The sequence below is a fragment of the Aspergillus alliaceus genome, assembly GCF_009176365.1.
Source record: "Aspergillus alliaceus strain CBS 536.65 unplaced genomic scaffold BDW43scaffold_6, whole genome shotgun sequence".
Lineage (NCBI taxonomy): Eukaryota > Fungi > Ascomycota > Eurotiomycetes > Eurotiales > Aspergillaceae > Aspergillus > Aspergillus alliaceus.
In genome coordinates, this window is record NW_022474689.1 from 605870 (window position 1) to 626016 (window position 20147).

At 45.1% G+C, this 20147-nt stretch overlaps 7 protein-coding genes and 1 non-coding gene across 8 annotated transcripts in view; 2 read left to right on the forward strand and 6 right to left on the reverse strand.

Annotated features, from left to right (window-relative positions):
- Positions 1-3264, reverse strand: part of BDW43DRAFT_203558 (uncharacterized protein) — a 4648-nt gene extending 1384 nt beyond the window's left edge. Inside the window, exons 1-2 of the mRNA XM_032039171.1 lie at positions 1400-3264; positions 16-1345 (exon numbers count right to left, since the gene is read on the reverse strand). Of these exons, the coding sequence (XP_031904117.1) occupies positions 16-1345; positions 1400-2967 (2898 nt within the window). The 5' untranslated portion in view covers positions 2968-3264. The remainder of the gene's footprint in view (positions 1-15; positions 1346-1399) is intronic.
- Positions 3265-6312: 3048 nt separating this feature from the next.
- Positions 6313-6737, forward strand: BDW43DRAFT_297648 (uncharacterized protein; the record flags this gene model as incomplete). The annotated part of the gene is made up of 2 exons (XM_032044431.1): positions 6313-6529; positions 6571-6737. The coding sequence occupies 2 exons, from the start codon at positions 6313-6315 to the stop codon at positions 6735-6737; spliced, it is 384 nt and encodes a 127-aa protein (XP_031904118.1).
- A 2280-nt stretch (positions 6738-9017) lies between these two features.
- On the reverse strand, positions 9018-12114 carry BDW43DRAFT_265095 (ankyrin repeat domain-containing protein). Its single transcript, XM_032040744.1, has 5 exons — positions 11584-12114; positions 11396-11531; positions 10774-11321; positions 10629-10711; positions 9018-10569 (listed from the first exon to the last, which is right to left on the reverse strand). Exons 2-5 carry the CDS (start codon positions 11493-11495, stop codon positions 9270-9272), a joined length of 2031 nt encoding a protein of 676 aa, XP_031904119.1. The 5' UTR covers positions 11496-11531; positions 11584-12114; the 3' UTR covers positions 9018-9269.
- BDW43DRAFT_307555 (uncharacterized protein) lies at positions 11580-12005 on the reverse strand (the record flags this gene model as incomplete). The annotated part of the gene is made up of 1 exon (XM_032046267.1): positions 11580-12005. The coding sequence occupies one exon, from the start codon at positions 12003-12005 to the stop codon at positions 11580-11582; it is 426 nt and encodes a 141-aa protein (XP_031904120.1).
- Positions 12115-12423: 309 nt separating the features above from the next.
- BDW43DRAFT_203592 (uncharacterized protein) lies at positions 12424-13694 on the forward strand. Its single transcript, XM_032039175.1, has 2 exons — positions 12424-12639; positions 12693-13694. Exons 1-2 carry the CDS (start codon positions 12601-12603, stop codon positions 13524-13526), a joined length of 873 nt encoding a protein of 290 aa, XP_031904121.1. The 5' UTR covers positions 12424-12600; the 3' UTR covers positions 13527-13694.
- A 188-nt stretch (positions 13695-13882) lies between these two features.
- BDW43DRAFT_265098 (uncharacterized protein) lies at positions 13883-14513 on the reverse strand. Its single transcript, XM_032040745.1, has one exon. The coding sequence runs from the start codon at positions 14401-14403 to the stop codon at positions 13957-13959; it is 447 nt and encodes a 148-aa protein (XP_031904122.1). The 5' UTR covers positions 14404-14513; the 3' UTR covers positions 13883-13956.
- Positions 14480-15582, reverse strand: BDW43DRAFT_203589 (uncharacterized protein). The gene is made up of 3 exons (XM_032039173.1): positions 14882-15582; positions 14681-14823; positions 14480-14616 (listed from the first exon to the last, which is right to left on the reverse strand). Exons 1-3 carry the CDS (start codon positions 15377-15379, stop codon positions 14547-14549), a joined length of 711 nt encoding a protein of 236 aa, XP_031904123.1. The 5' UTR covers positions 15380-15582; the 3' UTR covers positions 14480-14546.
- Positions 15583-19567: 3985 nt separating this feature from the next.
- Positions 19568-19654, reverse strand: BDW43DRAFT_t49. Its single transcript has one exon. It is a non-coding gene; the product is annotated as a tRNA-His (tRNA).
- Between the last annotated feature and the right edge of the window lie 493 nt (positions 19655-20147).

The following is a 20147-nucleotide window of genomic DNA, read 5'->3' on the forward strand; positions in this document are numbered from 1 at the left end:
TGCATTGACATCAGCCTTTGCTGCTAGCAGTCTCTCCACTACCTCAACATAACCTCCCTCAGCTGCTGCTTGGAGTGCTGTTTGTCTACCATTAGTAGCAGGAGCATTAACATCAGCCTTTGCTGCTAGAAGCATCTCCACTACCTCAACATGACCACCCTCAGCTGCTGCTTGAAGCGCTGATTGGCCACATACTTGATCATTCACATAGACGGCTGCTTGAAGTAAACTCATGACTGAAATATTGCACCCTTCTCTCGCAGCATATAGCAATCCATGTTTTAAGGTTTCGCTAGAAGTATTGGTCTGTTGGATGATCAGCTTTGTGAAGCGATAACGCTTGTGAATGGTGCTGTTGCGAAGGATTTCGCGCTTCACATTCTCAGTCAAAACGTGGGAGTGGTGCATTGCATAGTACAGAAGTAAGCTGTAATTCCCGTTGGCTACTAGCCACTGTACTGCCTTCGGTATATTGCTCTTTTCTCTGTGGTCCAGCTGCTTGGACTCCCATGGTCTGTATGCAAGAATATTATTGCCTTCTACACATTGACAAAATAATCTCCACATCATGTTCTCTGTTTCTGGGTCTAGATCCGTCACATGATTAATCCAATAAGTCCAGGCGTAGTTGAAGAACTGGAAGTCTCGCTTCTGAATTTCTCGCTCCAGACGAGAAGACTCCATATCGCCAAGTGCTTCTTGGGCCCTTTTCGCTAGCTCTGCACCGCTGAGATGCTGCAATCCAGGGCTATGGGAAAGCAGCTTCTGAGCCATCCGCTTAGTAAAACTGCTTGAATGATAGACGGGCAAGGTCCCAAGCTGAACGGGCCTGATAGGGACACTGGAACCCGCCTTCACCTTCGTTAGCTGGCGCTTAAAGTCGGTGAAATTGAGGTAAGTCATGCAAAGGAATCCGAGATGCTGATCAACTTTCGCCATATCGAATTCCGGCGAGTGTGGATGGCGGTTGGTGAATAGGTGTTGTCCAACACTTTGATGAACATAGTGCACAGTGTTTTCCTCTTCCTCAACGAATATCAACCCACAACAATCACTAACGGCTCTGAATATATCATTAAGGAGCCTCCCGCGGTCAAGAGACTTTTGGCCAGGAAAGAGACTCAAGGCTTCCTGATATTCCATGACTGTCAATGATCGTTTCGCCACGCCACAGAATTGGAGTATCTTTAATGCTTCCTTTGCTGCAGTTCTATCTCGGATACGACGTAGTTTTCGATTGAAAATTTCAGACAATCCACGCGGTAGATCCTTCAATGCTTTTAATATGTCATCGTCACTGTTTTGTTCGCAGAGTTCTTCGATGAAAAGTCTAGTCCAAAGGAACCTATTCCGGTCAACCTGTCATCTTGTGGTCACTGATTAGCATCTTGTTACTTACATCCCTTTAGACCCTTCTCGTAGGGCCTGTACTATTACCATGATGAGCTTCGGATCCCCTAGCTTCAGCTGCTCCTCTTCCAGGCAGCGACTCAAAATCGTGGCAATATAGAGATCCATATCTGACTCGACTTTCCTTTCAGTGACTTGGATTTTATACTTGGGGGTGAGCACTCTCCATAGCTCCTTTTCAAGCTCGGGGCGACCCGCACAGATAATTTTGAAGTCACTAACACGCTTGTCGCAGAGCTGAGCCAGGCTCCGCGCCACCATTTGAATTTCAGCCCTATCGCATTCATCGAGGCCATCGAGAACTAGATAGTATGTCTTGCCAACCTGAAGGTGAGACAATAGAAAATCAATAACATCAGTTACGTCAAGGTCTCGACTATCCTTGTCCAGGACACGTAGACTGTCATGCTCGGCATTCTCAATCTGGGAATCTAATATTTGACGAGCGAGACTTCCCAAAATGCTCCTCGCTGAAAGTGTGAGCGCATTGTCGGCGCGACAAAAGTAATATGATATAATGTCATTGTCTTTGCGCGATGCATGCAGTTGGGCTACCACATTAGCCATGAGCACTGTCTTACCCACACCCATCGTACCTGAACACCAGAGGGTGGCAGTATCCAGATCATCCTTCCACTGATGAAAGAGGAATTCCTGCTGCAGCCACTCGGCTGTGGAGGGAACACGTTGTCGGATAGCCTGCTTCCATGGGGTAATATGGTCGATGGATGAAAGATTTTTTCGAATTCTTGATTTCAACTTTGCGGCTTCTCTTTTCATCTGATTGGTCCGCAACTGTTTCGCTTCAGCATGCTCTTTTTCAGTCTTTTTCTGGAATTTCGATGTCAACTGCCGAAACGCTGTGTTGTCCTGCCTTTCGTGCTCCAGTAACTTCCTTGTTTCCTCAAGAGCCAGCTTTGAGGCAAGTGATATCTGGAACTGTATATCCTTCGCGATTTGGTCTATATCGTTTAGCTCAGATTTGAACTCAGACTCGAAAGGAACGAAGATGGCGGTTAATGTATGTGTAACAGGGGTCCTTCTTGAGACTCCAATAATCTTGATGCACAGATTCACGATGGCGGCATAGTAATCACATAACGCACGTTGGAGCTCGACGCAGCCAGGATAGAGTTGACCGAATTCTTGATACGTCGGGCATGACTTTCCAATCGCCATAATCATGCTGGTGACCTTGTCGAAATAAGACGCGACATTGCTAGCCGTCAATATGGCCATCTTCACGCCTCCCCAGATGAGGGCGGCGAGTGTGGGGTTGGAGCTAACAAACGTGTCCAGGACGCTGCTAAACTGTTGCGTCGCCTCCAGAAAGGTGCACAACCGCGGTGCTACACATCTCCTGCTCGTGCTGTTGTTTTTGGCGTCGATCTCTGCAACAAAAGCAATGACGCTTGCAGCATCTGGTTTCACAGTACTTGCGTGATACTGTTGCTTTTGCTTGTTAGTCAGGGTATCTTCGAAGGTCAGCAACGCTGCTGTGAGGGATTTTGTGGGATCCGCAGCCCGAATATCTGGAGATGATCTTATAAGAGCCATCACAGACTCTGCCTCTAAGAAGACGTCGAAGATGGAGTTTTATATACAGTGAGAAGGGATTTTACAAGCTGTGCGGAGGTTAGGTAGGGTGAATAAGGCTGATCAATTTCGGCGAAGCGTCTAAGCCTCACTGGCGTGGCGGCATCTGCATGAGCCTGAACATGGATCACACCAAAGTCAAATGCGGGTGTTTGAGAGTCTGAGTCCTTGATAAAGTCTATATGACATTAATTGTTGTACTGTAGTCCCTTGGTAGACTAGACAAGTTCCAGAACATTTTGATTTAGCACAGTGTCAACCATCTTGCCGTCTATGGTGAAGGATATACAAAACATCCTAGAATTCTGGATTGGCCAATCAGATCATGAGAATGCTCCCATGGCTCAACCCGCCGATATGGCCCAGACTCATTATGTTTTACAGTATGTTCTTTCCGATTTCACGTGTGCATGCTACTGTTGTGAATTGAGGCTCGACAAGGTAATTCCGAGATAAAACTGGTACGAGAGCTTTTATGCCTATAGGGCAGTTGCTGGGTGGGCGGCTGTCCTGGGTCCTTGGGCTAGAGTCCTTTTGGGTTCTCTTCTGGATGTCTATCCACTATGATGGTCCGGATAAGAAAAGCCTGGTTATAAGAGAATTCGACGAGTAGAATTATGCTAGCATGGAAGAGTTGGCTAAGTTGAAATTAAGAACAGTCTCGGATGATCATACCTTTAGAAGCACTATGGACAAATTTACGGATTTTTATAGTCCTTTGAAACTTGGGTTGGTCAGTTACGAAAGGCAATATTCCCGGATGGCAGATTAAGAAAGGAGGATGAAAAACTGTTTGATCGAATATGCGAGATATTGCGCAACGCATGAGCTGACTTGTCAATAACGCAATAGAATTGGAGGGTCAGAATTGGGTACATAGAATCGCGCTCTGTGGTTTTCCTACTACTTTCGGTCCAGTACCTTCAATTGGAAGAAAACGGAATGAGGACGTTGTCTCATTCTTATATCTTGGACCAACCGAATTGTTCATTCCAAGAGTTCAGCCACATACACTAGGCACGGGCTGCGAAATATCCTACCTGATCAAAGTAGACGGTAACCTGAAAAGATTCTGTCTCTATCTCTTCGAAAATACTTCGAGCGTAAGGGTAGCCGGGGCTTGTGTGGGATCCCTCAGTCATAAGCTTACGGCCGCCCCTCTTAGGCCACCCCTCTTGGGCCGCCAACTCTACTTTCCCTACCATGCACGACTGTAGGTAATGTCCTATTTCCATCTCCCTGGCTCCTTTATTATACGATATTAAACAGAAGATGACGAGAACAGCCTCCCTAGGTCTCCCGAACAATTGACATACAACCACCGGTAATGTTGGCTTCTCTCGAAGCCTCGGAGGCAAAGGGACCTGCTGAGTTGATTCCCCAATGTGCAGTAGTGCTAGTAAGGCTTTTAGAATCACCTCTTCACTTCATACTGTCTATTAATGCCAGCAAAACCATTAGTCTCGATACCAACAGAAGTGATGAGAACACACATAGTTTAAAGCGGCAGCTCATTGAGCAGCCAGCCCTTTGGGAATGGTTTCTTTTTTACACTATCCCTAGCTCCTGGCCACTTCCCCCATTATTCCAGTCGCTGCGGACGCTTGAGGTTGCAAATTGATCAAGTGGTACTGTAGTGGTGCCCGCCAGCTCTCTTGGATCTTCCAATCCATTACGATATCGGCTTTTGTTGATATGAAGTAGACGCGTGGGACAGGGACTGCGCTGTTCTCGTGAATGTTTCGACTCTACCAAGTCTTTCCAGACTGGCTATTTCTCACTTGCAGCTTGGTAACTTGGTTACCCCTGGGAAACCAGAATCTCAAAAGACCTTGGAAGTAATAATTCAGAGGATGAGTTGAGCGATATTCTCCGCGAAATTGGTGTAGGGTTGGAACAAATTACTGTGACAAATCTCGCAGGTTACGTGTCGAGCCCTAAACGTCGAGCTACTTTTGCTCAAAAAGATCTATCTATTTAGGTTGACCGGATTCTTACCTTTTTGCTTTGAAAGGAATTGCCTGGGAATGTCTCTTCTGGGGAGTCTCACTTGTTCGAGGAAAATAAGACCATTCGTAGCAATTTTTAAATGATAAAAATGATTGGGAGAGCATTATGCAATTGACCAACAGGAATAGATATCTTGCTTTATTCTTGGAATTGGCGAGACGGCGACTCATCGACTGCTTCGAGCGTATAGAAGACTGATCTCTTACAGTATCATGCGCTTCCACACGTGTATACAATTGTCGGCAGTACATGTTAAAGATTTGTTATCCATGTACTTATGTAGAAAAAAGCAACGTAATATTAAATATAACCATACAGAAATTCCGGTAGATTCTCCGGTAGATTCGCGGGCTCTATACGTTTAATTCACGTAGTTTACGTAGAGATACAGTAGAAATCTAAAGGCATTAACAAGCCAGGTACTTCGCTTAGATAGACGACTATAGCGGGCTGTTGGATCATATACTCTAGTATATTATCGGAAGCCCTACTTTGTTTGCTGTTTGTACCTTTTCAAAAAGGAAAGGCAATGGCATAATAAATATGATGTCTATTAAAGATCTGCTGTCCTTGGTCTTTGACAGCCTGCCCAAGGCAGAAGCCGTAACAGACAATTTTCTCCAGAAGCTCATTGTATCTACCTCGAGTATTTTATCCTGCTTCTTTGACTGTATCAATCGGTTGAGTGATTTTGGGACACTGCGCTGCAGTCAGCACAGCCTGAAGAGAGCCTAAGAATCTAGGGCCTTCATGTATGCTTTTTCCTGCTGGTCTTGCAATTGGACAGCTGTAAGGTAATCCAGTTGTTTATAGACGCTTGTGCCTTTGCCTTTTATAATAGAGGTATGGCAAAGCATCACTTGTTGACTCTCTTTATCCACCATCACTAGCTGCCATTTTTGGATGGCAACCAAAATCATTGTGTATTTATATATACTGTTCTCTTGGAGAGCCAATGGAGATGGATTATTGCACAAAGGCGATGCCTAATTTTCCGGCGCTATTATGTAGTTCTCTCAGTTTATAAATCACGGGGTTAATGGATTATAGACCTGGCATCTTTAAAATATCATAAGATAGAGACACTGTCCAAGTAAGGCAGCTATATCTTGGTGGCTGTTTTGAAGTATAATTTTTAAGGACAGCTTAGCACTTGTGTAAATACAAGACTTGTCTTCTAGTTTCATATCTCTTGATATCTTGGTACTTATATCACCTGAAAGTGCCCCTGCTGGCGCGAAATAATCGGTATTGACTAATCTTTTCGCTGCATGGTCTATTGCGACTAATTCCCCTATGTCTAATAGAGTTGATCTCCTTAAGTTTCTCCCATTAGATATTTGGCACTCTGTTAGGGACTATCTTTATCCAGTCAATGTTGAAAATGTCTTAAACTCTGGTTCGGCTCTCTGGAAATATATCTTTAAAGACGAAACCTGGCTTATCCTGGTGGAGACACATGATCAATATCTTCCTTACCTGATTGGGCATAATCTAAGTGCTTTCAGACCTTGTAAGACATAGACCATCTCTACGGTGCCCTTATTATAAGAGACTATTCAGGTGATCTTTGTCAGTATCAGGATAAGTTCTTCACGTGTCTCCAGAATAGTTGGGTTTATAATAAATATCGACACGAGATCAGCTTCCAACCTGGCCTTATTATTAACATACATGAGATTATTACCGGCCAAGAAGCAGCGGCTCTTCCCCTCGAGTAAATATTCTCTGAAAACAGAAGCGGGCTACACTTAGAATAATCTTTCTATCATGACCACGGCATAAAGACCCTCACATCCCGAGATATCATTGGTCTCAATGGCCCGGCATACAAAAAAGCTGCTATAAAGCATGGCTGCTCTCCCAAACTCCTGTTCAAGGGCCAGGACAGACAATGTATTCTAGAGCATGTCAACAAGTCAAAGGACATATGGGCGGAAAGATGGGATAAAAAAGGGATGATTTCGTCATGGACCGAAATGCCTGGAAGATATACATCAAGGAGTCCACCTTTCCCAAACTATATTAATTGATACTGTAGAAGGATGGTATGTACTAAGCCCTAGTGCTATCTTTATAATTCTGGAGTGATGCCAATTCGCGTCTGCCATGTTATTGACCTTGGATAAACAGCACTACCAAAGGACTATATCTTGCTCTGTGTTGAAGATATGGCGTATAGCTGGTGTATAGCTAGAGCATTGGCCAGCGTGCGGGGATTTTAACCCTTGAGACTTTCTCCCTTTCCTGTAACTATTCAGGGAAGATACTGCTCAACCTACGTCTTGTCTCCTTTCAAATGCTATCTTTCCCTGAAATCACAACACTTTGCATATATCCTGAGAGGAGCTCATTGTCAAGCGTTTATAGCACTGGATCAGACACTTCCTAGCGGCTATTCGGAAGTATCCCAAAGAGCTGATCAACTTAGGGATTGATAGCGAACTACTAACCCGATTGGGAATTGACAATCAAGGTGCTTTGGCATTAGTATCTGTTGTGATCTCAGGGGAAAGATGGGCAGAATGAGGCTGTATCAGCTACACGTACGTAGCCTACTGAGGATCGGATGCCATTTCAATAGATACTCAATTCTATGGACGACTGTATCTACTATCTTAACCGCTTCTTCTTATCTATTCTACTAATAGGTAAAGCCTTCAAGGGCTGAAGAGTTGGTGATCCGGCCAAGCCTCTAGGTGATCTAGTTCAGGTCCTTGTTCACAGAATGAAACCTTCCAAGCGGGAAAGGTTGCTTCACTACTTTTACTGGATGTAAAAGGGGCCTTTGATGCTGTAATCCACCAGCGGCTGCTCTCTCACCTGCGCCTACAGGGATGGGGCAATAGCCTAATCCAACTGATCCAGGACTGGCTATCAGGCCGTTCAGTCTCAGTACAGATTGGAGATGCCACAGCAATAGACTTGCCAAAGGGAGGTCTACCATAGGGATCCTTCCTTTCCCCAATTCTCTTCCTACTATATACAGCAAAGGTATTTGCTGCCCATAAAGAGCCTTTTGGTTATGTAGATAATCTAGGACTGTTATTTATTAGACATATCTTTAAAGAGATCTCCCAGTAGCTTGTTAAAGCTTACCAGTCAATTACTACACTCGGAACAGAGTCAGGCCTTCTCTTCTTTATAGAAAAGACAGAGATACAGCACTTCTCTAAGTAGCAGAACTAGTCTTCCTCTATAGTTTTCCTGCCAGAGCTAGGCACGGTCAAACTATCTAGTTCTACCCGCTGGCTAGGGATCCTGCTGGACATTAAGCTTACCTTCAGACTACATATAAACTGAGTCTTCAGCCGGGATAATTAGCTGGTATAATATCTTTAAAGACTTAGTAATATCCAGCAAGATTGCCCAGTTGCCTCTATACAAGCAGCAGCCATACAATATGTCATACCAACAGTACTCTACAGAGCAGAAGTATTCTATACTGGCATTAAGTATAATAGATTATTAACTTTCTATAATCTCTATTTTACTTAGCTATCTTGGCTATTTACCCTGCCTATAAATTAATATCTACCGCAGTACTGGTTTTATAAGGCAGATCTGTCTGATCCAGAAGCTCTACTTAATAGTATTCTTCAGAGAGTATCTATCAGATATATAAGCTTGGATACTGAGTATCCAATTATATATATAGCTGATAAAACTGGATCTAAATTTAAAACTAGGCTTAATACTATACTCTAATATATCTCTATCCCTGTATCAGAATATACTTATATAGAGATATCTCTTCTGTCACAGATTGAATAGCGATTCGGCCTGATGGCAGTACAGGATACCCTGACCCAGGTGCATAAACAATCGGCCACCGATGAGGAACATCAGGCCATCAACGGTTTGGTTTTCAACGGGAAATCTGAACCCTTTACGTACAGAGTCTTCAGCTATAAATTAGCGAATCGTTAGTAGTAGGAGATCAAGAATCAATCTCCTGTCTGAATAGTATCTACTGCCTGCCTTTGATCTTTCTCTCCCTTCTAGCCTACGTATCCTTACCTAGTTGACAGGTCTTCTACCCTGAATAGTAGATACCCTTGACATAGATGAAGCCATCTATCTCAACAATACCTTTGACCACCTCTTTCATATAATCCAAATTCAATGGGTTGACGATAAAAATACATGTGACCAATATGCACTGTTTCTCCAAGTACTCCGAAGGCTGCAAGGCATTATATTATAAAATTTTTGTACCCAAAGAACCCACATCCTATTCCCTGTTCACCCGCCTAACCTGTAGGCCATGACCCAGGTATACTTGGCTCGACTTCACTCGTATCATCCATATATTTCCAATCATAGCCACGGTGAGGAAAGCGAAAGGCTCTGTCCAAATAAAACGCAGCCATTGCTTTGAGAAAGGGATAGTATTTATAGTGGTTGGATTTCCACTCCAGCTCTTCAAGATCAGCATCTGCAGATGCAATAGTGGCTACCATTTCGAGATATCGGTGCAATTTGTTGTAAAACAGAATATTTTTCGAGCTCACCTCGTAGTAGGTGTGGTCGTCAAAGAAGTTGGCATGGTAAGCACCGTCAAAGAATTCAGCGTCTGCGAGAATCCGAGTACCAAAGCCTTGATTCTCTTCGTCCAGAAGAATTGCGTTGAAGAGGGAAGACCGGAGTATATGTAGTACCTCTCTGTACGATTTCGTCTTCAGAAGCAATGGATTTGCCGGTAGAGCTCCAGATGCCCTGGGTTTGATCCCGTGCGCGTTCTCCGAGAATTGAAAGTCGTCAAGAACCCCGAAGATGTCATTGAAGTGCTGATGGAGTTTCCGCTTCTCAAATTTCTGTTTGCGCGCCAGAAGTTCTGTCACCCAAAACTTTTTGCTGCGCTCAATCTTCTTATCTGTCGCCAAGACTTGTTTTGGATTGATTCCACAATTTTTCAGAGAATTGATCCAAATATCGAAGTTCCCAGTGAATCTGGCAACGTCAGTCGGTGTGCCATAGAATTCTGAAGCCGCGAACAAGTCAGCACCATGCTGAATGAGCAATTCAATTCGTTTCATCTGATTGACGCGATCATCTTCATTATAAATCGGCCCTCGAGCCTTCCAAGTTGGAAACACATCGGCCCAAATCTCCGCCAAGTCCACATGGAACGGTTCGGATTTTGATCTTGGATGTCGAGGCTGAAGAGAGGCGATAGCAGCATGAAGACAGGTAAGTCCGTCCCATTGCGGAAAACGCCCGTTCGCAGAAACTGACAGGCTTGCCCCGTTTTTCAGGTGCCATTGAAAAAAGTCAAGGCTGGCCTTGGCATTCGAGGACATAAAGAAGAGAGCGGTGCGGCCAAAGCAGTCTTGATCATCCAGGATTGGAAAGAATTCAGTCGCCATTGACCTCCATGGAAAATCAGTGCTTGATTGACAAGCCTGGCAGAAGGTGTGCCAAAGGTTTTGACCAGTAAAGTCAGGTGTCCAAGGATCAATTTGGCCTTTCTCCATCAACAAACGTAAAATTTCCCAATCTTTTTTATCGAGCGGACCTCCTCGAAGGTAACACACATATTGCAAAGGATTTCTGTTTTGTAAACGTCTCTTAGTATTATAGGAAAGCGATTGCAGACTTAGGAAAATTACCTTCCATTATCATCAACAATCTGAGTATTTACTCCAAGGTCAAGGAAGTAACGGACCAGTTCAAGATGGCTGTTCCCAGCTGCCTTCAAGACAAAGAATCATGTTAGCCTACTTTTTGATAGAATCCAAGGTTAGATATTCTCACCATAGCAATTAATGAATGTCCATACTTGTCTGCACTGTTCGGCGAAGCTTTTCTCTCTTCAAATGTTTTCCTCACTGTTCCGACTTCGCCACAACAGACATTAAGAAATATCCCCTTGTATCTTGGGACGATTTGCACTGTTGCTAGGTTCTGCCACAGGTTCAGTCCTCCAGTCGTACTTGCATATAGCCTTGCTATAAACGCTTTGCAGATGAACGACCAAGGAGCAAATCTGAATTTTATCTCTGCGTATGAGTTTTCTCGCCTTTTGCTGGAATCACTTGCTGTATTCTTCTTCCTCAGAATTGATACTGACAGCGTTCCCCAAAAAAGATTGAAGTGTTGGCTTCTGATCTGGTAGACCTCGTGGTGTGTGCGCTGCCTCAAGGAACGTTGAGATATACCATAGTCACTGTGGTTGAAATCGGGTTGACTGCTTTGTGCTCCCAAACTTTCATCGGTCTCGAATCGACAGCAACAAGAGCTACCAGGAAGATCTTTTCGTCGGATAATACCCTGGGAGTTCGCGGGCGAAGTTAAATCAATGGCTCAATCAGTAGTATCCAGTCAGCAACTGGTAGGGACGGCACAAGTTCATGGCTCAAGTATTAGTATAACTTACATATGCCCTCAAGTGAGCCCATATCATCTTTCGATTTGGACTTTGCAATGATCTTAATCACTGCATCTTCCCTCCTTATTTCATCCAGCCTTCTTTCCATATTGGAAAGAATCAAAGATTGCTGACAAGAAGTTGACTGTAGCTAAAACTTAGAGCCGAGCGCACAAAGTAGAGGCAGGTGTACCTACAGTTGTGAAACAAGCAGAGCGAGAGACAGATCATTTATTGTCTCCCTAAGAGATGCCCTTGCCACTGAGAGTTGGTCCTCCAAAGCAGTGCGCTTGAACGTATCTTTGATTTTTCGCAACCTCCCGTTGGCCCCGCTTGCCTCGACGTTCTGTATAATATCTTTGACTCTTTCTAATGAGGGTCTGCTGCGTTCCAAACATGCGATTACATCATGATCTCTAGGCTCTTGGATAGCCAACTTCCTGATAGCCGTGAGAAGTCGTTCAATATTCCCGAGGCTGTCCGAGATTTCCGTGGAAATGGAAGGGAGGTCATGGATGCGTCGCCAATAACGCTGTGCAGATTTTGTGACCTCCAGTAACTCAAGCGCCAGCGAACAAGCGCCAAAAGCTCCCGCAACAATCCCAAATACTTCTGCCATAGTATTTCCTTAGTAAGTCAGGAAGGATGAAGCTCAGATATAAACGAGAAATCACTGTCGTGCGTGATGATGTAGTCAGGAGCCAACTCTGATCATTTTCGTGGCCGGCTGTGCTCTTATAGTTACACTCGTACACAGCCTCCACTTTGGACATGTCTAATAATATTATGTAATGCCTCTGAAACATCATTAGGACAGTGTCCAGATCGAAGACCCCTTAAATGCGCAGCCACCAGCCCAACATGAGGTGGTATCCAATAAAACCCTCATCTTAAGCGCTTTCTCAGAGCACTAGGCAGCGCCACGCCATCCCTCCTAGAGAAAAGCCTAGCTTATGTGCACCCCTGAGTAGGAAAATATTTACATGCGCATGTTGAGCGGGAGAAGTAGATGGTTTTAAATTTCAAAATAGTCTAACTCGAAAGAATAGCACTCAGGACTTTTGTTTTTAAATTACGAGCTAGTAGTTGATCACTGAATATCTTATGAACCCGCCCTCCGCCTAGGTTGCGTTCGTCAACACCCTTTTTATACTCGATCTCCTACTCCTCCTCTCTAACTTCCCCGAACCCTCTCTTTCTTCTCTCGTCCAGACATGTTGTTGCCGTTAGTTCTGATGATACTGTCATGGCTAGTAAGTGTTGAAATCTAGCCCGGCTCCGTCCAAGACTGACCTAAACCGTTTAGATTCAATACTCGTACACCATGCTCATCGGAACACTATCCATGATTGAAGGGCCACACGGCCAACCCTCAAATGCAGGAAATGCGTATATCACCAGCTCTCTTCGCACCACCATCAACCACCTACGTACCCACGTCGGCAACTCGTTCTACCTCCGAGGGTTCGCCCTCGTCCTCATCCACGACATAGCCCGAGATACCATCCTCCCAGCTCTCCTACCAATCAATGGCAACTCGCCGCTCAAACGAGACATCCGCTCCCTAATTTCCGTAGCGGTTTTGGCAAATGTACAAGTTCTCTGGGTCCACATTGTCATCACCCGGCCATCGCCGAAGTTTCTTTATCAACGCCTTCCCAGCCTGAACTGCTGGCTCCGAGTGATTCCTATAGCCCTGCTTGAGTCTATATTGCGCGGGCTGGCAGTTCCAATCACGCTACTCGTTGAACTCCATCTGATACAGGCTGTGGGAAAGGTAGACATTGACCAAAACCTGGATAATAGCCAGGCAGCAGGCCACGTCTATGCACTCGCGGCTATCGCTCCCACATTAATTAAATTTTGGCTTGCTCTTCCTGCTCGAGTTATATTGGTTCGGATCGCAGCATCGATGGTCCCAGATGATGATGAATTGATTGTACCGCTTGATCCAAGGCTCAAAGGTGGTGATGCTCCGCTGGGCACGTTCGATGCGTGGAGGAAAGATTCGTGGGCGCGTGCTTGTAAAATTCAGACTAGGGGGTTTATTGCAGGGACTGTTATTTTCCTTTTAGGCCAACTGGTTCTTCCTGGCTTTCGGAGTTATGTTCCTTTTCTGCCGATGTGGTTTAATAGTTGATTAATTTGATCGTTTGCGTGGGCCTAATTGTATATAACTGGAGAGTCAGGACGCGGTTTACTTCGATCAGCATGTTGCCATTTGTTGCAAACCGAGGCTTGAATGAATAAGCTAAAGCCACCGACTTGTGCTAGAGGGGTCCAGAGGCATACAATGGCATGTGTGAAGGGCTACTCCCTGGACTTAATGGAGAATGTTCAATTTTGGGTGGATGCCAAAGCTGACGGTGCAGCCCTATACGAGGTGCATCTGCTGCATTTTGAGAAGTGATCGAAGAAGGCGCAAAGCGCCCAGTGAATTCTTCTTTGGACTGCACGAACCTGTCTTGTCAGTCAATAACAGATTGGAGATCGAAAAAATGCGCTAGGACCTAGGCTAATATATAGTATATCTTAGAGAGTCAGTAACCTGAACTGCGATCGGCATTGATCTACTCTGTCAATCGATCAACCTCCCTGGAGCCTCTATATATAACCTTCTCAATGTCTACCACCCTCAGCACACCCCTCTTCCCCTGCAAATCTTGTGTCAAATGCCTTGTGCTCTCCGCCCCTTCACTAGAACTCGACTGTCTGTTCCCCTGATCTCCACCCGTTGAAACCTCCGTGATAACTACCACATCCGTATCCCGCCCATCGAACATCGACCGCCCGTTCTTCCTCGAGCGACCGCGCGACCGAGAACGCGAATGTGACTGACTGGCCCCAGAAGAAGACTGATTGATATACCCGCTTGCCTTGGTCTGCGGAAGTTCAAGGCCGATCCCATCGGGGATTTGCGTTGTGTTTAGGCCCGAGTGCAGGCCGGCGAAGGTGTGGTAGAGGGTTGGGACGCAGGCGATTATAACGGCCGTGGGCATCATTGCTTGGGCGGTCATTTCCTAGTTCACAATGTCACCTATATAGATACTGGCCAGGCATTTGGCTTTTTCTTTTCTCTCTCTCCCTTTTTTTTTTTTTTTTTTTTTTTTTTTTTTTTTTTTTTTTTTTTTTGTGAGGTATTTGGAATGGGAATGGGGCGTCACAGGAGACATCGGTTGTGGCTGAAGGAGGGGAGGAGGGCGAGGTGGGCAATTCCGAGGGTGACGATGCTGTGAGGATTAGTTAACAAGCTGTTTAAATTGGTGGTAAAATGTTGGAGTTCGTGATGGGTACCTTAAGCGCGAGGAGAAGGAGAACAGGTTCTTCACTCGCTTGTGCCAGACCCTCTGGAGGTTGTGCATCATGATGAAGGGTAGGCCGATGATGATGACTTCCGTGAGGATGTTGAAGACTGCGATCAGGTAGAATATGGCACCCTGGTACAGATTCAGCGGGCTTTCAAACCAATCCTGGACGGTTTGGGTGTATACTGACCTTCCCAGCACATCGCTCAGGCGAGTACAGCCACGGACCAGGCATCTCACATTGGAATGCTATACCCAACACCGTGAAGATTGACCAGCCCATGACAATACCAGCGGTAACAGCACAGCTGCAACGCAGGCTCTTACTCGGTGTTAACTTCCAAATCAGCAGAATGGTCGACATCTCGGAAAGCGACATGGCAACGATCAGCAGAAGATGCGCAGTATATGCGAACTTGCTCCAGGCCTGGATGTCGCCATCACTAAGTCGGTCTTGGTGTTTTCCCAGTCCATGGTCAACCACCTTCTGTAAGAGAACGAAATGGATGATTGCAAAAATCAAGGCCGCCCAAATGGGAGTCCGTCGCTGCTTGAAGTAGATCGCAGATCCGAACTTGGCGGCCACGAAGATGATGGCCACAATCAGGAGGGAGACAGAGGTCAAGTTGATGATTGTACCGCGATTCTCACTGGACAGGACCTGGAAGGCGTCCTTTTGGTCGGCCATCGCCCCATGAGATAGTCTTCAAGTTTGAGACCTACTCGGAGAGAATGGTGCCACCATACAATAAAATCTGATTCTTTACATCCCTGTCACTACAAACGTTTCCTCTGTTAGGAATTGATGACCCCTAGTCATTGGTATGGCACCATCGCATCTCATCTGTGCAGGGCATCCAATCTGCCAATTATTGACTGCATCGGTTAAATTAGAAAAGTACTAAGAGGTAGGCTCCGACCAGATTTTTCCGACAATAGCATCGTGCCAGTGGTCCAGAATCAATTTAAAAAGGGAACCAAATGCCACTAGAAAGGAACCGGCTCCACACTAAACAATGCTAGCAGCCAATGAGACAAGCCCAAGGACGGGCCGTGCCATTGAATTGGCGGCACTGCGGTCCGATCATGATCTTTGGAGATTAGATCTAGCACTAACTGCCACTAGCCATGCGAACAACAAGGGTGTGCACCCAAGCAATAAGACTGTTTTCATGCCGCGCACCAAGTCACAGCCTGATCTCACGACAATTCATTTCACATTCATTATGCAATCAATATCCCTGTCTAGCCCAGGCTCTTCTCGTACCTCTTATGTTAACGAAGTAACTTTGATCTGAATTCGCTATGGTTGATTTAAGTGCTGCAAACATTATCTGTAGCCCCTTTCAGCCATATCCTCTCTATTCAGTGGCGCGCCAAAATGACTCGAGAACTTTTGAATCTCACAAATCAGTCCTGAACAAGACCACCAACTAAGAGTAGATTTCAGGCAAATAGATTAAGTTATTGTTCACACATTTCTTCACAATGCTCTATAAGCATTTATTTTATACTGGCGTCGAAAGGAACAAGCCATACATACCGTACATATGGATCGCTCTCAGATCAACTGCCCCAATCCAAGGTTTTCACATTTGCGATGACCAGCGGACGTGTTATGGAAACAAGAAGGTTTTGATTTTCAGAAGGATGCCAGGGCGAAGATATTGTACCACCCAATTGAAGCCGTATCCTCCCATGCCCGCACTTTGTAAGATAGCATATATTCCATGCCTAGGAACGTTTCCGAGGCATGATTGTACAAACGCAGCATACGAGCCTTCCTGAATTAGCTTGATTGTTATAAGGAATACAGCGGTGAATGACCACTAACCTGCACAAGGGCCCAAGGCTCCGAAACCGAAAATCTTCAGGATAGTCATTATAGAGAGCTTTGGAAAGAAAAATATTATCCCAGACACCAATAGCTTAATAGCAACACTCGCTTCTCTAATTATCATGGCCATGATGCTTAAAGCACGCACAGTTTGGTGTTTCCGAGGTAACTATAAGTGATCAGAGCGTTGAGGAAGATATATGTATCATAATTGTCTGATTGAAGAGAGAAAAAAGGAAATAATATGTATCCATGTTATCGAGTACTCGAGCGACTTCAAATTTATATGACGGTAAGGAAGCTTTCCACCACTTTCCGTGAAACCTGGTTCGTATAAACGTTCATCAGCAACAAGTACACATTACATACGGCGTCTGTGCCCTAGGTAGACAGAAAACTTTTACGAATGAGTCTCAGTGTTAATTGGATTAGGTTCTGGAAATAAGTCAAATAGTGAACATTTAGGCCGTTTCTGCGGTCAGCTATACCAGCAACGAGGATTTTCCGGCGCTTAGGCGAGTGGCTAGCACTTATTCGAGAGATATGCGTCTATTCTCACCGAGCTATGGAGCCTTGCATGCTAAAATTGCTGTGTCGATTCCCCAATGCAGAGCGGTGCTGGTAAGGCTTCTGGTCTCCTCTCCATTATTATGCGGCTATTAATCTCAACAAAACCATTAGTCTCGATGGCGGCAGAAACGATGAGAGCCCTCAGATAGTTTAAAGCAACAGTTTATTGAGCAGCTAGTCTTTCGAGAGTAGTTTCTTTTTCACAGTATTCCTGGTTCCTTACCATTTCTGCCGTCATTCCAGCCGCTGCAGACACTTGATATAGTCGATCTATCAAATGGTACTCAGGTGGTGCCCGCCATGCCGGCTCTCGTGGATCTTCGAATTTCTTTTGGTTTTGGCGCTTATTATTATCACCGCCTTGAAAAGGATGAGAAAGACGCGTGGGACTGGGACTGCGCTGTTCTCGTGAAGTTTTCGACGCTACGGAGACTGTCCAGACTGGCTTTCTAGCTTCCACCTTGGTGACTTGATTTTCCAAGGAAAAGCGGAATCTTCAAAGACATTGGAAATTATACACGGGGAAGGTGAACTGAGTGACCTTGTTCCTCACCCTTGCGTACTGGTGTAGGGCACGGCAGATCAATTTCATACCACCCATGTATACATTAGACAGAGAGCATAATTCCAGTGTAAATTTTTATATATACATTATATTGGCCTGTCTTACTGAACTGTGTTATGCTTCCTATTATTCTTTAGGAACTAGCTGTTTAAATGTCTCCCACTTGGGATTCTAAGGCAACTGTTCGGGTTTCAGAGTATATATCACGTATAGAACATTTCCTCTTTTCCTTAGCATTAATTTAACTCCTCTCAAGCCCAGTAAAAGATTCATAAAGCCTAAATATTATTGTATCTGCCTTCAGTTACCCAATACATCTCTATTAGCAAGACTTTACTAGGCGACAACGTTAGCGACTACCAGAACTACAAATCTTGCAAATAAATTTTGATTTAAGTAGCAAACTTATTCACCTATAAACATAATTATATACAATCCACCAAATTATATAATCTCTTACAGAGGCTTTAATCAGGTTGACCGCCGCGACAGCGGGCGTATAACAAACCAACATTTCTGAAGCGAAATCACAGACTGACCTGGGAATCACTTTTAGAAGGCTGGTGTCACCACTTTGAAAGTCACTACCTTTATCTCCCATCATGGCGCAGAATGGCCGCATGCGCCCGTCATGTTCGATCGGAGTCATGCCGAGACATGGAAGAAAGTGACCGATGCGGTCCATCGCAAAGGTGGCAAGATCCTCTTTCAGCCGTAACACCCTGGTCTGTACCCTACCCCAGACATAATCACAGTATACATGAAAGAAATTATTGGCCTGGATGGCAGGTCGTATCATGGAAACATGCCAATACTCAGGAAAACCGGATACCCAACATTAACACCGTCGGAGATCAAAGCCCAGGGTGGGATGTATCGGATTTTGGAAGGACTTCCGGTGAGTTATCGAGGGTGCCATTTGCCAGTATCATGTATGGCGTATGGCCATTCGTTGATTCCTCAATTTAGGGTCATACTGAGAATATCACTGAAAGTTACCGTCGAACAATACCGAAATTCGGCCATACTAGCCAAAGAAGCCGGTTTTGACGGGATTGAATTGCTGTCACACGGGTGGGGGTCCCCGGCTACTATAAATGCAAGAGAAGTGCTAATAGTGCAACTGCAGTGGCTACCTGCTCCATAACTTTCTCTGTTCGTACGTTCACCCCATTCATCCGCTCCTCATGGGCTCTCTGAGTCTTCGTTGCTAACAGAGCCAGCCATGCCAACAAGCGAACGGACAAGTACAGCCGTTCTGTAGAGAATCGCTGCCGTTTCCCCTGGAAGTACTAGTCGCCCTAATCTCAGTCTGGGGTCCCCGGGCTGTGAGTCTCATGATCTGTCCACCAGATGAATACAACGACACAGTTGTCACTTTCTCTGAACTCTCCGAAACATAGGATGACTACATCTGCCAGCTTATGGCACGCGGACTGGGCTTTATCTAATTCTCCCGGAGTGGGTGTAATGAAGGCCGCACTCAGGACGATTTCTTCAAAACAAGCCCTAGACCCAAGGGCAAGGAGCTGCCTCCGGGATATGACCCTGTGAAACACTTTGGGCCTTTGATTAAGTACCCCCTTGAGGACTTGGACTGACTGTATGCAGGGCCAGAATTACGAGGGTAGATTGTATTTAATAGCTTAAGAGTTTAGATGGTGCCACTATTGGGAATCGGCGAGATACTACCTACTATTCTGTGTAGCGCACTTTTTGGCCTTGCGTTTCGTTCGAGATAGGAGATGTGATCTTCTTTCTATACATGACCTGAGCACAGCCATCCAGAATAGTAAACTTGAGCCCTGACTAATTTACCTGATGAGACGAACAGGGCATTATTATAATGGAGATGGCAAAAACGTGTCAAAAAAAGAAATATCAAACCAAGTATCTGACGCCATTGGCGCCGCTGGGAATCGAACCCAGGTCGAGACGGGACTGTGGGAATAAACCACAACGTCGCATGATAACCACTACACTACGGCACCTTGATTTGCTGATAGGCTTTCCTTTTTAATGGCTGATAGGCCTAATATTTGCTATATAGTTGATCATCGGTAATGACATTAGCCTTGTTTCTAGACTTCAATGTGGGAATAGAACGCCATGCCCCACGATTCGGTGAATCAGCGCTCTTCAATCCGAGGCTAGATTGGTGAAGCATTATTCAGATTGCAGAATCTATCCCATTCTCTCTGGATCTTGTTCACCATATAGCAGCTGGATTCCTCCATCCTATAGTCCCGTGTAGACTAAGCTTATTCCGGATATACGGCTTTAAGCGCACAGTCGATCAAGTGGGGGTAAACCCGAAATGACAATCCATCAACAAACTAGTACTTACTCCATTATCCATACCAATGGCAATTCCAACCGGCAGATCCAGGGAGAGCCTACTCCAGTCTCCGTAGTACATTATACTTCCCCATCAAGGAACCAATTCCACACCGCAGCCAATAATGCTTATTCAGTTCTTATACA